The 14,026-nt window shown below is 41.2% G+C and overlaps 2 protein-coding genes across 3 annotated transcripts in view; one reads left to right on the top strand and one right to left on the bottom strand.

The window, feature by feature from the left end:
- pdia5 (protein disulfide isomerase family A, member 5) overlaps positions 1-922 on the bottom strand; it is a 52,555-nt gene extending 51,633 nt beyond the window's left edge. The window contains exon 1 of the mRNA XM_044018532.1: positions 818-922. Coding sequence (XP_043874467.1) covers positions 818-883 — 66 coding nt within the window. The 5' untranslated portion in view covers positions 884-922. The remainder of the gene's footprint in view (positions 1-817) is intronic.
- A 2,112-nt stretch (positions 923-3,034) lies between these two features.
- sema5ba (sema domain, seven thrombospondin repeats (type 1 and type 1-like), transmembrane domain (TM) and short cytoplasmic domain, (semaphorin) 5Ba) overlaps positions 3,035-14,026 on the top strand; it is a 155,699-nt gene continuing 144,707 nt past the window's right edge. For both annotated transcript variants that reach the window (XM_044015138.1, XM_044015129.1), the window contains exon 1: positions 3,035-3,197. The gene's annotated coding sequence lies outside the window, so the exon portion shown is untranslated. The remainder of the gene's footprint in view (positions 3,198-14,026) is intronic.

Here is a 14,026-nt window from a genome sequence, read left to right as displayed (position 1 = left end):
AGATTAAGTGCACATTTCAAAGTGAAAAACAAGAGTAAGAATGCAATAAATTATTATGTCCTAGAATAACTGGAACGTTTCAGGCTTCCTCCTGTGGCACTTCAAATTAAAGAACTCGGGGTTCATGTTGTCTGGAAGTGAAATATTAACGTTTTTCTAATCGTTCCATTATCCCGAAAATGGTGAGTGCTCCTTAAAATTTACTACCCTAAAGAACCCACAGAAGACGGACCTGTTTACATAAACCTAGATACACAGCAGCCGGTTACACCAAGTACATTGGTAAGTCTCCCAACTTTTGAACTTTCGGTTCGTTTTACAGAAGAACATATGAGTTTCTGTGAGCCCCGCCATGTTGACCCCAACAACAACAACCATGAAACCAAACTAACCACAGTCTTTTTAACACTAATGTACAAAGTGTGCTTGAGGGGAAGGTACATGAGGCTCATCAGGTCTGGAACTCCTATGTTTACTCTGCTGAGACACCGGAGAGGCAGGCGACTGCTGAGCACAAAACAGATCCGTCTCGGCGCTCACACCGGGAAATCCTGTGATTTCTTTTTTTTCCACCAGCGCCACAGAAACCGCAGTCCTGCCCCACATTATTGCACGCTGCTGAGCACCAAGTTCCGTCAGTGACTGTCAACTTTACCTCCTGCACGGATTAGAGGCTAGGAGACGCGGGCAAGAACCATTTGTGTTCTTCCTCCACACTAACACACACACACACACACACCGTCCACAGCGTGACGGTGTGTCACAGACAAACACGTAACACATTACCCGACACACGGACGAGCTTCGTTTGACTCACCAGTAACACCACTATCAACATTTTCGCCTCTCTCATCCGACTCCCGGAGCGGTTCCAAAAGGCCATGATGCCGTTGCCACGTCTGGTTACGCAGGCGCAATCGGCTTTCCGTGGAAGCTCGCATAGGGCGCAAGGTTTCATGGGAAATGTAGTTCCAGGGGGGGCCGTCTGGTAAGAGAACGATACATGCTGCATTTTTCGTCTTTTTGACAGCCATATGCCCAATCCTTCCACGTTATTAAGAATAATAAACATATATATTATTTATTATTATTATTTTTAAAATTAACATTAGAAAGTGCTTCAGATTATCAATAGATAAACAGAAATAATTAATTTTTTCAGACATTAAACCAATATGGTGCATGAAGGCTGCACCATATTGCACCATATTTTTTTTATCATACAAATATGATATGATCATGTATATATATATACATATATGTATATATATGTATACATATATACGAATTACACAAGAAGGTCATTAAGTAAATTGGCGTGTGACAAAGTGGCACTTAATTAGCATTTTATCAGGTTGTTGTATTCTGTCAGGATAGCCTGTTTGGTTTGATTATAACTGTGAAATGGGATCAGTATGTTTAGATTTAAATGCATATAGGTGAATTCTGCAAAGAAATGTTTTTAGACTAACATATTTTACCATGTACACAAATAAAAAGGTACCCCAATTTTACTAGAGAATATACAATTCACTTATAAGCCTTAATCTATTCAGTTTTTCCAATCATGTAAAGTACATACATACAAAAAAGTTAGGTTAACAAAAGAAAAGAAAACAATGTAAAAAATGTTTTCTGAAACAAGTTTGGTTTGAAATGATCGCATGTCATGTTAACCACTTTATATCAGCCTCATGCTCATCAGTGATAGGGGAAAATATTTTTATTATTGATATTGTTGATAGTGCATGCCACATGGAAAGTATTGCTTAACACACTCATCATTTGCAATAGCCTAATCAAATCTAGGCTAAAAGAAAGTGAGTCAGTTTAAGATTAACATGGTTGCACAAAGTTAAAAAATCAACTTAAAATGGTAACACTCTAATGAAGGAAGTTCATTAACCCTAAAGTCAACGTGTAGTTTGAAAGAAAAAGTTATTTCAAGTTCTTGTTCTCAGTAACACATTCCAAGTTATATGAAATTGTGCTCAGTAATCTGCTATTTTTGGTTTGTTATAATTTAATTCATTTAGCTGTTACCAAGTATATTGGTGTTATTTATGTATTTTTCTTTTTCGGTGCAGATTTCCCAATCTTGCATAACACTACATGACAACTGGGTATGTAAGTAAAGCAGCAGTACTTTAAAAAAATTAGTTTGGCTTTACTTCCCATCAGTGTAGAATAGAATAGAAAATAATAGAATAGAATAGTATAGTATAATATATAGTATAATAGGAACTTTGGTTCACATTAATGTTCTTTCAGTTCTATCTATCTATTTATCTATCTATCTACCTATCCATCCCTTCCAACATCAAAAGCAATAACACAGTAAATGAACCTCCACATGCACCAATGGAGAAATGGCTAGAAAAGAACAATGCTTGAGAGAGTGCAAACACTCAAAGCCTGCACCACAAAACATCCATATCCTTACCATAATCACAACAGTAAAAATAAACTCTGTTTACGCGATACAAGAACTACTTATTTTGTCAGTCTCCCTCTACACAAAAACAATGGCATTTTGCATTAAAATGATCATTAAAAACAACAAACCATAGTTTCAAAATCTGATTTTTAAAAAATAGAATCAGGACAACGCAGTCATATGCCCTGTAGAGATGTGTATTGCCAGTTTATCCGCGCACCCACAGGCCCACAGCAGGTGCTGCTGAGTCCCAGACAACACAACATGTAGTAGAGCAAACCTTTCCCAGAAGAGCCCTCCTCTCTCCCTCTCTCCCTCTCTCTCTTTCTCTCTCCCTCTCTCTGGTCCATGCTGTGATTCAAGCACTCCCTGCTTTGGCTGTGGACAACTGTGCGGTTGCGACACTCACCGTGGGTGTCTATGCGCACTTCTTCCCTTTATTGCGCTCGCAAATCGGACCTCATATTTGCTCACCACCCCTCACTCCTCCCCTACCGCCGCCCCCCTCCCAAGCCGGTGGTATCGTCCGACGATCAAGAAGAGAGAGAGAGAGTGAGTGAGAGAGGGGGAGAGAGAGAGAGAGAGAGGGAGAGAGAGAGAGTGCAGTTGACGGCTGCAGGTCGTTCACAGAGAGACACACACAGCGGGTGAGGACGCAACACTAGACCCAGTCTTTCTGTTTTGTCTCCACTGTTGAGAGTTCTCTCATCATCTCGTCTCTGCGTTGTCATCAACTTGGGGAATTCAAACATCTTTGACGGTAAGGAGGAGAATCTCATTTCTTTCTTTCTTTTGTTTGGCACAGTACCTGGATTGACTGACACAAAGCACTTTTAGGTGTGTTGCGCACCAGTTTCCAGCTTGTATTGTTTAGGATTTGCGTTTTGCAGGCGAATAAAATGTTGTTTGACTTTTAATTGAGGTCCTGGATTTTTAGATTTTAAGACATTAATCGCAATAGCAGCTTTACCTTGAGTACAATGCTTAAAAAAACACCCTCCATCACTAACGGATACTCGGACGCTTTTACTAAGGTCCGTTTTCTGTGTGAACAGTGTTTCAGTAATTTGAGCACTTTTTTCCCATCTGAATTTCAAATACTTTCTCGTCCCTTTTGCGCACTTTGGCTGTCTCTGGCGAGGTGATGCGTGCGTATTTTGTGGAGAGCAGTTACTTCTTTATGCCACGCCAGTTTTACTTTCCGCTCACGTTTCATCCCAGGATCAGAGGAGCGTTTGTGGGCTGCCGGAGCTGCCTGTGCCTGCCACAAAAGCCCCGTCACAAACAAACTTCGTGCTCCACACGCTGCTCTGTAGTCTCCATAATTACAACATGTGAACTTTAAGGATCCCGAGGGAAAACTTAATTGATGTGACCTTTTGCAGAACAGTTTGTCGGAGATTCAATTGTGCGTCCGCTTGATTTGTTGACTTTTTAAAAACACGATAATGTCATTTAGGCAGCAGACGTGTGATGTGTAAATTGACCAGCGTGTCTTCCCCTTTGCAAGTGTGCTCGTGAACTTTAAAGTCCACGCACAATGACCTCATAGCTCATCAATTAAAATGAACTCGTTGGCTTTTACGCGCGGAATGGGCCGTTTTTGCGCACGACATCCAAATCACTGGTGGGATTAATTCTGCGTGAAAACTCCCAACAATGAGCTCAGAAAGTGCAGGTTTCATCATGACTTGTCACTTTGGTTGATTTGCTCCTCACGGCACATGCAGACACTCTTTCATTTTAATGTGTATATAGAGACAAATGTTTAGCACAGTGTTGCCGGATGTACAAATCTCTGGACTTTAAAGAATTTCTTGACTCCTCGTGCATGCATTTAAGTTGATTATTGTGAAGTGCTTTGTTGGAGCGGGAGCTGCCTGGTCTGTGTTGTTGTAGAGCAACAGAGGGCAGTGTTGAGCAGCGCTTTACAGCTGTGATAACACCTTACCAGGTGAAGCTTGCTGCCTGGACTTTCCGCTCTTCACAAGTGACCACAATCAAAACTGCAGACAAGAATGTTTGTGCACTGGAGCAAAAGTGCAGCACTCAGCCTGAATGAATGACTATATATAGGGACACTGCTGAAATGCCTTATAGCATGTGAGATTTCTTTCTCTCTCTCTCTCTCTCTCTCTCTCTCTCTCTCTGCTTCTTGTGATTAAATGTCAAGCACTTTGGAAAAAAAAGCTTTTATCAGCATGCACGTTCTCTCAGAGATAGTTTGTCCATATAGGTGACATTTAAAATAAATAATTCATTCGACTGAATTCACCAAACGGCTCAATTCACTTGAACACTATTTTTCACCACTCGCCATCACCAGTGGGGCTTTTACCTTCTTTGTTTGAGTGCTGTTTTTGGTCAAAAGATTTTATTGAGCCACAGTCGTTGATGAAGGACACTGTATTGTTTTAGTAGGGCTCTTTTGAGTTTTTGGAAAACAAGGTCATGTTGCAATTAATTACAAATTATTAGTAATTATATTACTCTTAATTATGAATCTAAAAATAAACACATATTCATATTATTAGTTTGCCTCGATAGGACGCAGCCATTTCCCCTCTCAGTAGACGATGTAGCACAGGATCCCGTTCCATAGCTAAGCAACTTCATTCTCTCCATCTGAAATTCAAACCAGGAGTTTGGCACAAATCTTGCTTTCACCCTGATCATTAATCAACACATGTGAAAGTCTCGTGTCTCCCCCATGTTTTGATTGATATTCATATATTCTTACAGGTTTTGTCAGGCCCACATGCTTGTCTTATGGATGATTAACGCTTTTGTTATATGAAGAGCAGTTTTAGTATCCAGGGTCAGTCCTTTCACATGGAAAACAGGTTTTCATCTTTTGATGAACTTATGAGGGCTCTTGACAGGTCCCGGTGGGGGAACCAGTCCGGTCCAACAGAGCTTAAGAGATCCAGAACAAAACTCACGCACACACACACACAACTGCTCTTACAGGCTACCTTTATGTTCACTTTCCCTTCTTTCTATGTCTTTGTCTCTGCCCGATGTCTTTGTAGTTACAGTGCGTGGTGAAAAGTCTTTTGTTTCTGGTTATACTCTGTGTAAGGTTCCATATCGTTGTGGCATCTGATGTCGACATGAATAATTCATTTTCATTAACAAATATGATAGGTGTGTGGAGTAGACGAGCAGACAGTGTCTTCAACAAATTTTTAATGATGCATATTTAAACTGTGCCATGTGGATTACTTCTGTTGTCAGGCTTCATCTGAGAGGGCACAAACGGATATAAAACTTTAATGTCTGGGGGAACCTGATCTGTCCTCTCCTCTAACCTATATACTGTAATCTATCTAAGAAAAAAAGAAACCAGGAGGATGGTCTGACCACGAGTGTGTGTGTCTGTCTAAAGAGATAACAGGGGGATACAGATAACAAGTATGATTCAGTTTGGTCTGAGGTCACGCTCATATCTTCAGCTTCATAAAAGTAGAAAATAAATCTGAAGAAAATAATCATCTGCCCTCCGTCTGTGCGGTTGACAGACTGTTTTGTCGTCCCAAGGTGAAGCTTTTCACCCACTGAACGTGACAACTTTCACAGCACGATAGAGACTCCTGATGGTAAGACTTCCATCAGAAGTCACGTAGATGCATTTCCACACCAAAACCTGCAAAGGATGCTCCAAAAAGAACTGCTGTAAGGCAATGAGTGGCAAGCAGAGACGTGCTCTGTCAAATGTTGATCCTGATTTTGCTTCTTTTTCAAAGCCCGAGTCTGGTATTTGAAAGTGAAGCAGAGAGATTTCAGACTCTTTTTTTTTTTTAGAGTGGCCTTCTCGAGCTGGATTCACATGGTAATTAGGTCAGGGGACACTGAGGAAAAACAAAGCTGTCTGTATGTAGAGAGAGCAGAAAACATACTGAGTTTTCATCAAGACGTTCCAAGGCGAGGAAAGAGATGCAGAGAGCTCCTTCCTTAAAGTGGTTCTATATATACGTTTTCTGAACACTGCAGCCACATGGTGAGACAGTTGCTCTCTGTTATGTAAATAAAATGCCAGATTTGTAGTCACAGTTTCAAGAGCTGTGGCTTGTGGCAGCAGCCTTGTGCTCTTTATTCTCTGAATACAAAGCTGTGCTGCCTTGTCACCTGATTTTGACTATGTTGCCCCACAGTGGTCACAAAAATGTTGCCAATTTCCATTCACACGCTCTCTGAAGCCTTGATTGAGGTCCTGTGCGTGAGTACACGTTGTTTTTATTCGAAAGGAATCATTCCTCTAGTCATTTGATGACCCGCTCAGAAAGGTGCAACCTTTTGGCTGAGGCATCTTTTTTTTTTCTGGGCTAATGTGAACATTGTGTCACCGGATTCACTGTCAGCCACTAAGTGTAGCTTGACAGATACACTTTGCTATACTGGAGCAGCACCCTGATGAGAATCAGCCTTCAGCACAGAGAGAGTGGCCAGCGGTCTGTGTGGTGCAGTCTGAGGCAGTGGGTGGAAATGAATAATTCCACCATGTCTGTCTGGGTCCCCACAGCCTCCCAGGATCTCATTGTCTCCAAATGCAGAGTGCACTTGGTGTGGCCTTCGCTTGCAATGTCTGCCTGTGTGTAATCTGGCCTCTTTTTGCCTTCGACACACCACCTTGACGTCTCTGAAAGCTGACTCGACTGCAGCTTTGCTCCACTTTGCCTGTAGCACTGCTAATTAATGGTTGTTGCAGCTCAATAGTATCAATTTGTCTGTGGAACTGTATTATCATTGTTTTCTGTGTTGTAATGACTGTAATTAGAGTAAACAAGAAGTGTTTTTCGTGGTGTTTAATGTCGGATTATTGGACTAATATCAGTTTTTCATACAATAAGTTAAGGACTCTCTGTTTTATATAGAATGTGTATTGCATTTATTTAAAGGTACAATGTGTAAAATAAAAGAAAAAATACGTTGAATTTGCATGTTGTGACTGTGCTGGAGAACCCATGTAACCTTCAGTTAGCATCAAATCTGAAAAGATTAGTTTGTCCGTTGTGGGCTATTGTAAAAACATGGTGGTGTCCTCTGTCCTCAGTTTCTGCCAAATTAAACTATAATGTCACCTCATTTTTACACACTGGACCTTTTAATTCATTTCAAGATGTTACTTAATATGAAATTGGACATTTATGACTATCAATGCATTCTGACATTTGATGTAATGAACAACCAATTAATTTTGATAAAACAATCTATATAATAATCAATAACAAAATAGTGTTTTTCTTTTTGAGGAGATTGATCATTATTTTTTAATTAGCATGCACGTTACACATTTTCCAGCATTCCTCTTTTTTTTTTTCCACGAATCCTTATTGTCACCTCTCTGACATCAGATGTGTGAAAATGTGCGTTGTGTTCCGCCATGCGCTCATACATGCATGTGCGCATGCGTGCATGTCTGAACAATTAGATTTTTTTTTTTCTCTTTGTATGCATGTAAAGCGGACGTGAAGGCATGTGCCTTTTCTTTCCTGTCCCTCCTCTGTTCAGCCCCGGCAAGGTCTGAGTAGGGTGGGAATAAAAGGGGCGCAAGAGGAGGAGAAAGTGCTCCCACAGTTGATTTGGCCATTGTGGGGGGAAGAACACTATTCCCATTGATGCTGCGGACGCATGGCTGAAACCCACAGACGCTGTAGGAAGGAAGCTTATTCAAGACTTGTTGTGACCTGGAGGAATGGGATGGAAGATGGGTGTTGAGCCTATTGTGGGGATGGTGGGAACATTGTCCCTGCTCCACTGCTTTAATACCACTCTGAACCACTGGTTCTGTGTTGTGGATGCTCTCTCAGGTTGACTCAGGTTTTCGCTTAAAACACACTGAAGAGGTCTCACATGTAAGAGGTCTCTCAGAGACATTTTCCACGAGGCTCCCATAAGAGATTCTTTTGTGTGTTTTAATTTAATTTAGAAAGCTATATAGTGAGTTGAGTTGGGCTTTGTAACACAATAATATCAATATACTGTGAAGCGAATTGATACAATTTATAATTTTGTTTTAATATAAGCTCTTTTAGATTATGATCACATTTTTCCACTATATCTGTGTCTTTTCCTTTAGCATAACATGTGAGTAAGGTGTTGCTCCATTTGTTGAACAGCCCTGCAAAAAGTCAAGTGCTTTCTTAAACAGAAAATCTGTATCTGCAACAATGAAATATTCAATAGCATAAACCTCTAATGTGGATATTTCAAACATTTAACTTAAATATATGACGCATCTCTGATTTTCAAGTGCCCGTTCCCAAAGAGCCAAGTGCTTCATCAAGTCATTACTTTTTCTCTGATTACTCAAGGACCGCAGTTTCACATTATTAACTTTGGAAATGCACTCATTTTTTAAACTGGTGCAGCCATTTAAATGGTTATATTTCTTTTAAATGTTGCAGAGCAAGAACGCCAAGCCTTTTTCATGAGTCTGTCCTTGGTGGTGTAATAGTTTTGCACTGAGCCCTCCAAATTACGTTTGGATTTTGACAAATGTCCAACTCATGAGTGACTTTTCTAAAAACGTTTTGCTCAATTTGGCCATTGTGTTTTCAACTGAAGTGGATGTCTTGATTCAGTCTGTCATCTCAACAATACCAGCGAGTTTGGAGTCTTTTAGCTAAAACAGATCAGACCTCCTGATATGACCACTTTACTTTTTATTAGCGTTGGTTTCTTTCCAGTATTGGACCTTGATGAAGTGCCTATGACAGGTCCTGTAACTGGCTCATTAGTGAGCACTGCACATACATCTATGCTGGTCAGCAGTCTGGTTTGTTTGCATGTATGTGTCGGCGTGTGTAATATATGCGTGTCTACTTCGTTTCCCTTTTTGTTTTTGCAGTAATTACCAGGAAACAAGCAGTTTGTAAAAGCAGGCAGCTGCTCTCCACTTTCGTTCTTTCATTGTCCACACGGCGGTGGCACGTGTAATTGGACAGCCACGTGTCTGACAGTGACTTGTGGCATGAGCCTAATGATTTTGCAGCAATAAATATGATGAGAGCAGTCGTCTCTGGAGTCAGTTTTGACTGGAAGTGTGATAGAGCGGCACAATTCACTGGAGTCGAGGGGGAGTAGTAGACGGAAACATAATTATTTAACAGTACGGCTGGACCACATGACCTTTTATGACAAATTCATATTAGGTAATGATATAAATAGAAAAACAATTCATTTGTGCTTGGTATTTTCTTTCTCTGTTGCCTTGCTAGTGTGTTATGATATTATTCTGCTGTTGTCACTTAAATTATAATTTTTCCTGATCATTTGTTTCTTAAACCTGTGATCGAAATGAAGTAAAATATACAGTGTTGCAACTAATAATTATTTTCATAATCTGTCAGTTATTTGTGCCCATTCACAAACCAAAATGTCAGTCTTTAATGATTTCTTTGTTATAAGGCGCAAAGAAACCAGAAAGTGTTCACATTGCAGACACCGAATAATCAGACAGCTTGTTTTAATCATGTATATAAAAAAAACACTGAAACCAATTCATTGATTATCAGATTAATCAATTAATCCTTGCAGTTCTAGTCTACAGAGATCTGAAGAAAGTGACCAAAAGAACATTTTTTTAGGGAGAAATGTCATTGTGAATTGCAAACCTTTCATCCCTCTTTATTTTTCCCCCCCATCTCATCCTCCTGCTGACACTCGAGTGCGACTGCTGTCCCATTAAGCTGTCAGCCGACAGCAAACACAAGAGCACAAAGAGCTTCCTATTTGAAATACTGGGGGACACATTATTTTTTTCACTTCGTCTGTCCTGGTTGGAATCTGGGAGCCTCTAAATGTTTTATACCACATGTTGTATTACTGACCCCGACCTGAAGACACAAAACCTCAAAAAACATTTCACTACCCGATGTTCACTGCTCTTATTATATATTTAGTGCCCTCAGAGTGCATTCAGTGCTACCATGCCGAATTAATACTATGTCATTTTTTCTTGACATAGTATTCTATCATACTATGTTCTTCATTGTTCTCAATCAAAATCTTCACCAGTAACAATATTACTCCATATTGCTCTGAGTAGTTTTGGGAAAAAAAAACCCAATGCGTTCAAGACACACGATGAATGCAATAACCCAGTTTGGCAGCCGCAGGCTTAAAATATCTCAACATTCCACAGACTCCATCAGATTATGCTTTTTATTGAGCGTCTGAGCTTGAAAGATTTTCCTTTTTGACCTGCAATGAGCATTGTACTCCAACTTAACCTGCCAGATGTTTAGCAGAAATGATTCGAGTGTGCCTGTTAACCTGTTTGTTTGGCCCTTGCCAGAAACCTGTTGGTCTTTAGCCAACAGACAGAGCAGAGAGAGACAGAGCACAGAGCTTCTTTGCCCGTGGCTGATTTTGTTGGTTCATGGGGTGGATGAGGTTCTGTATATTTCTGGAGTTGAGACCTGCAGGAGGATGGTTTAGCAAGAGGAAACTTAATTAAGGGCTCATTAGCTAAAGCAGTACTAACAAGGAGGGATATGTACAACCACACGTCTCTGATATGAGTGTAGAGCAAATGAGTTTAAACCCTTAACTATATGACCCTAGCCCTTATTTGAAGTTCGACGGCAGTGCACCATATAAAGGTTGCTCTGTCTTCCACCAGTGACAAGTCTGACAAACAAGAGTGGAAGAAAAACGTTTGTTTAAGTTGACAACGTGGAACAAAATGTATTGGTTCTGTCCCCTCAAGCATCAAGTGTGTAGCTGTGAACACATTTTTGTCTCTACTATTGCCACTGTGCCGCTGAGTTTGGGTCCACAGTCAGCTTTGGTTACTATGACGATTGAAGTGGCTCTCGGTGGGGGAAGGATGGTTTGTTTCAGACTGAGGCAGACACAGAGAGAGAAGAGTGTGACAGTGATTAATGTCCTGGCAGAAACAGAGACGGTCAACTCTCATGGTCCCGTCCTCACCATCAGAGTGTTGAGAAGCGCCCCGGCTGCCAACCAAAACTACATCTCACTCGCCTGAGATTGGAAAAAAAGTTTAATCACTATTATGCAAATTATTTACTGTGTAAAAATCTATTACTTTCCCACTTGTTGGATAATAGCCAGGGTAAATTAAAATGTTGGCTCGAGCCTAGAGGGAAATGAGATTCACCTGTGTGCTCCCCCCAGGATCACTCCTTGATGTCCAGCTGATTAATGGCAAAACATTTATCTTGGAATTCATGTCCTCTACTCGCCTCATATTCTGAAACTTCAAACAACCCAGGATGGCCTTTCCCAGGTGGCATGGTTGGAGGGGCTACTAGTCAAGTGCTGAGAGTCACAAGGTGCTCCGGTTACTCTGCAGCCTGTTAACAAGGAAGTGAAGTGATAGAAGACCGGAGGCTAAATGTCTGCATGATAGCGATAAGCTGCCAACTGTGCTTCTTCATTCAATGTCCCTCCCAACAAGAAAATACTCCACAATCATTGCTCTGGATATTGGACCAGCGGGGTCTATATGATGGAAATGATTCAGTATGTGCGTGCGTTTTTTTGTCCTATTGCCTGCTTCATTATCCGGATAGTCTGCCACCACACATGCACAATGTGTTCTCTTTTGTATAAAGGAACAATCTCAAAGCTTTTTTTGTGGTGCTTATTCCTATTTTATATTCCCCCACCTGGATCTCAAGGTCCATTAGAGCTCCTTTTAACGACCCTGGTCCCTGTCGGAGTTTTTGCACTTCATTGGACTTTCCCTCCCCTGCTCGTTTAGTCCACCACTCCCCAATGGCACTGTAGGTGAAAGGAGCCTCTGTCCGGTTGCTGTAGGCCACAATACGTGCATGTGAACACCATGTTATACAATTATAATAAAAGTTTATCCTGGTGGGCAGAGGGCTTCCTCCTCCTCTTCTTCTTCTTCTTCTTCCTCTTCAGTGACCTCTACACCTGGCACCCAAGCCCACAGCCTTCAAACACTGACCCTCTGGCTCTCTCCCTCCTCATATATAGGTAGATCAGAGCACACAAAACTATGTGATGCCGGTGTAAGAATTGGAGAGGGTATGATGAATGAGTTCCAGACATACACACATTCCTTTGTGTATTCATCCACCTAAAGGAGGTAACATTACCTTGTCATATTTCCCACACCTGTCTGACTGGCTTCTTCACCTGACCTCAGTGGAATCAGTGTGTGGGCCTGTTTTCATACTGCGGTTCATAAAATGCCACAGGTAGCTTCAATGGGCAAGGAAGTGGAGTGCTGTATAAATCAGCAACTGGATGTTTGATCGCAGAGTAAATGTCTGCCCCAGCTCTCGGGCAGATTGCGCTTGCTAGTCTTGGCCAGCAGCCCCATTCATCACCCTCTACGATCGCAGCTTTAGTCAAGCCCTTTTTAAACTATGGCTGAGGTCCCAATAGTGGTCGTGAACACAATGTGTCCCGACATGACAATTATGTTGTTTTAAAAACCATCCAAATTGAGTACTGGGCGTGTGTTGCCTGTTTCAAAATGGATATTGAGCTCTGTTCACTACAAGGGTTACTATGTTTTGGAGGGGCCAGCGTTGTGCTTCAAAGTCCACTCATTTTACTAAGCATAAGACTCGAGGTGTTTTTGTGTGTTATTGTTATTATTCTGTCTCTGTGGTTGAAAGATGTAACACTATTTGTGTGCTGCATCTTTATCTGAAATTGAATTCTGTCAAGCAATACTATAAGACCTGACCGGATAAGGGGGCACATGTCTCAAAGTTAAACTGACAAACAGAAGTAAAAAGCACACACCATAGCAAATATCCACTCAAATCTGCCTAACCATGTCCTTACTGAATACCTTAATACATTAGTGCATCTTTAATGTTTTCTTTTCGTTAATTTCTTCAATATTTACTGGCATCGTGGGTTAAAACATACAGGAACAAGTGAGTCCCTGCGTGTTCAGTTCATCAATTGAATTTCTCTTGACCTGCATTGTTTTTCACAGAGCAAAACCTGTTCTGCCCCTTCTTATTATTCTGTGTCCTTGTGGTGTCTCATTTACTCTGTAACTGAATCAGTGTTCAAGGCTTTGACCTTGTTTCTTTTCTTTCTTGCCTCATCTCGGCTCCATTTTTACAACTGCACCACGGGCTCTCTTTTCCTCATTCATCAAAACTACAAGTTTGATCTGTTCATAAACACCTACTGGACCAATGTACACTGTCATGTAGCCACTGTCAGTACATGCACTTACCTCAGGGTCAGACAGGCGGGTGTGTGAGTGTTATTTAGACACATGCTGCTCTCCCAACGTCTGCACTGCTCTTTGTTTCACTTCGCATTTTGGTCCCAGTGAATTATGACGCCCTGTGGGAGCAGTGAGACGACAACAGGAGAGAACTACTCTTCACGCAGCGTCTCAGATGTCTCAGTTTATGTGTGTAGCGGTCGTCTGTATGCAGATGATGATATCTATCTGCCGCTCACCTTGAAAGAATGAATTGATTTAGCCCTTCATGTCTGCAATATTCATGGAGATGCTGGCGTTTAGCCTGTGGCTGCTTCACATTAGGTCGCGGTTGAGTTTAAGGCACATTTAGCTGAAATCTGTATCTTGGGATATGGATTTGACTTTGGAAAATA

Source organism: Solea senegalensis, linkage group LG2 (assembly GCF_019176455.1).
Source record: "Solea senegalensis isolate Sse05_10M linkage group LG2, IFAPA_SoseM_1, whole genome shotgun sequence".
Lineage (NCBI taxonomy): Eukaryota > Metazoa > Chordata > Actinopteri > Pleuronectiformes > Soleidae > Solea > Solea senegalensis.
Note: the sequence above shows the minus strand (reverse complement) of the source record. Positions and strands in the feature narration are given on the sequence as shown.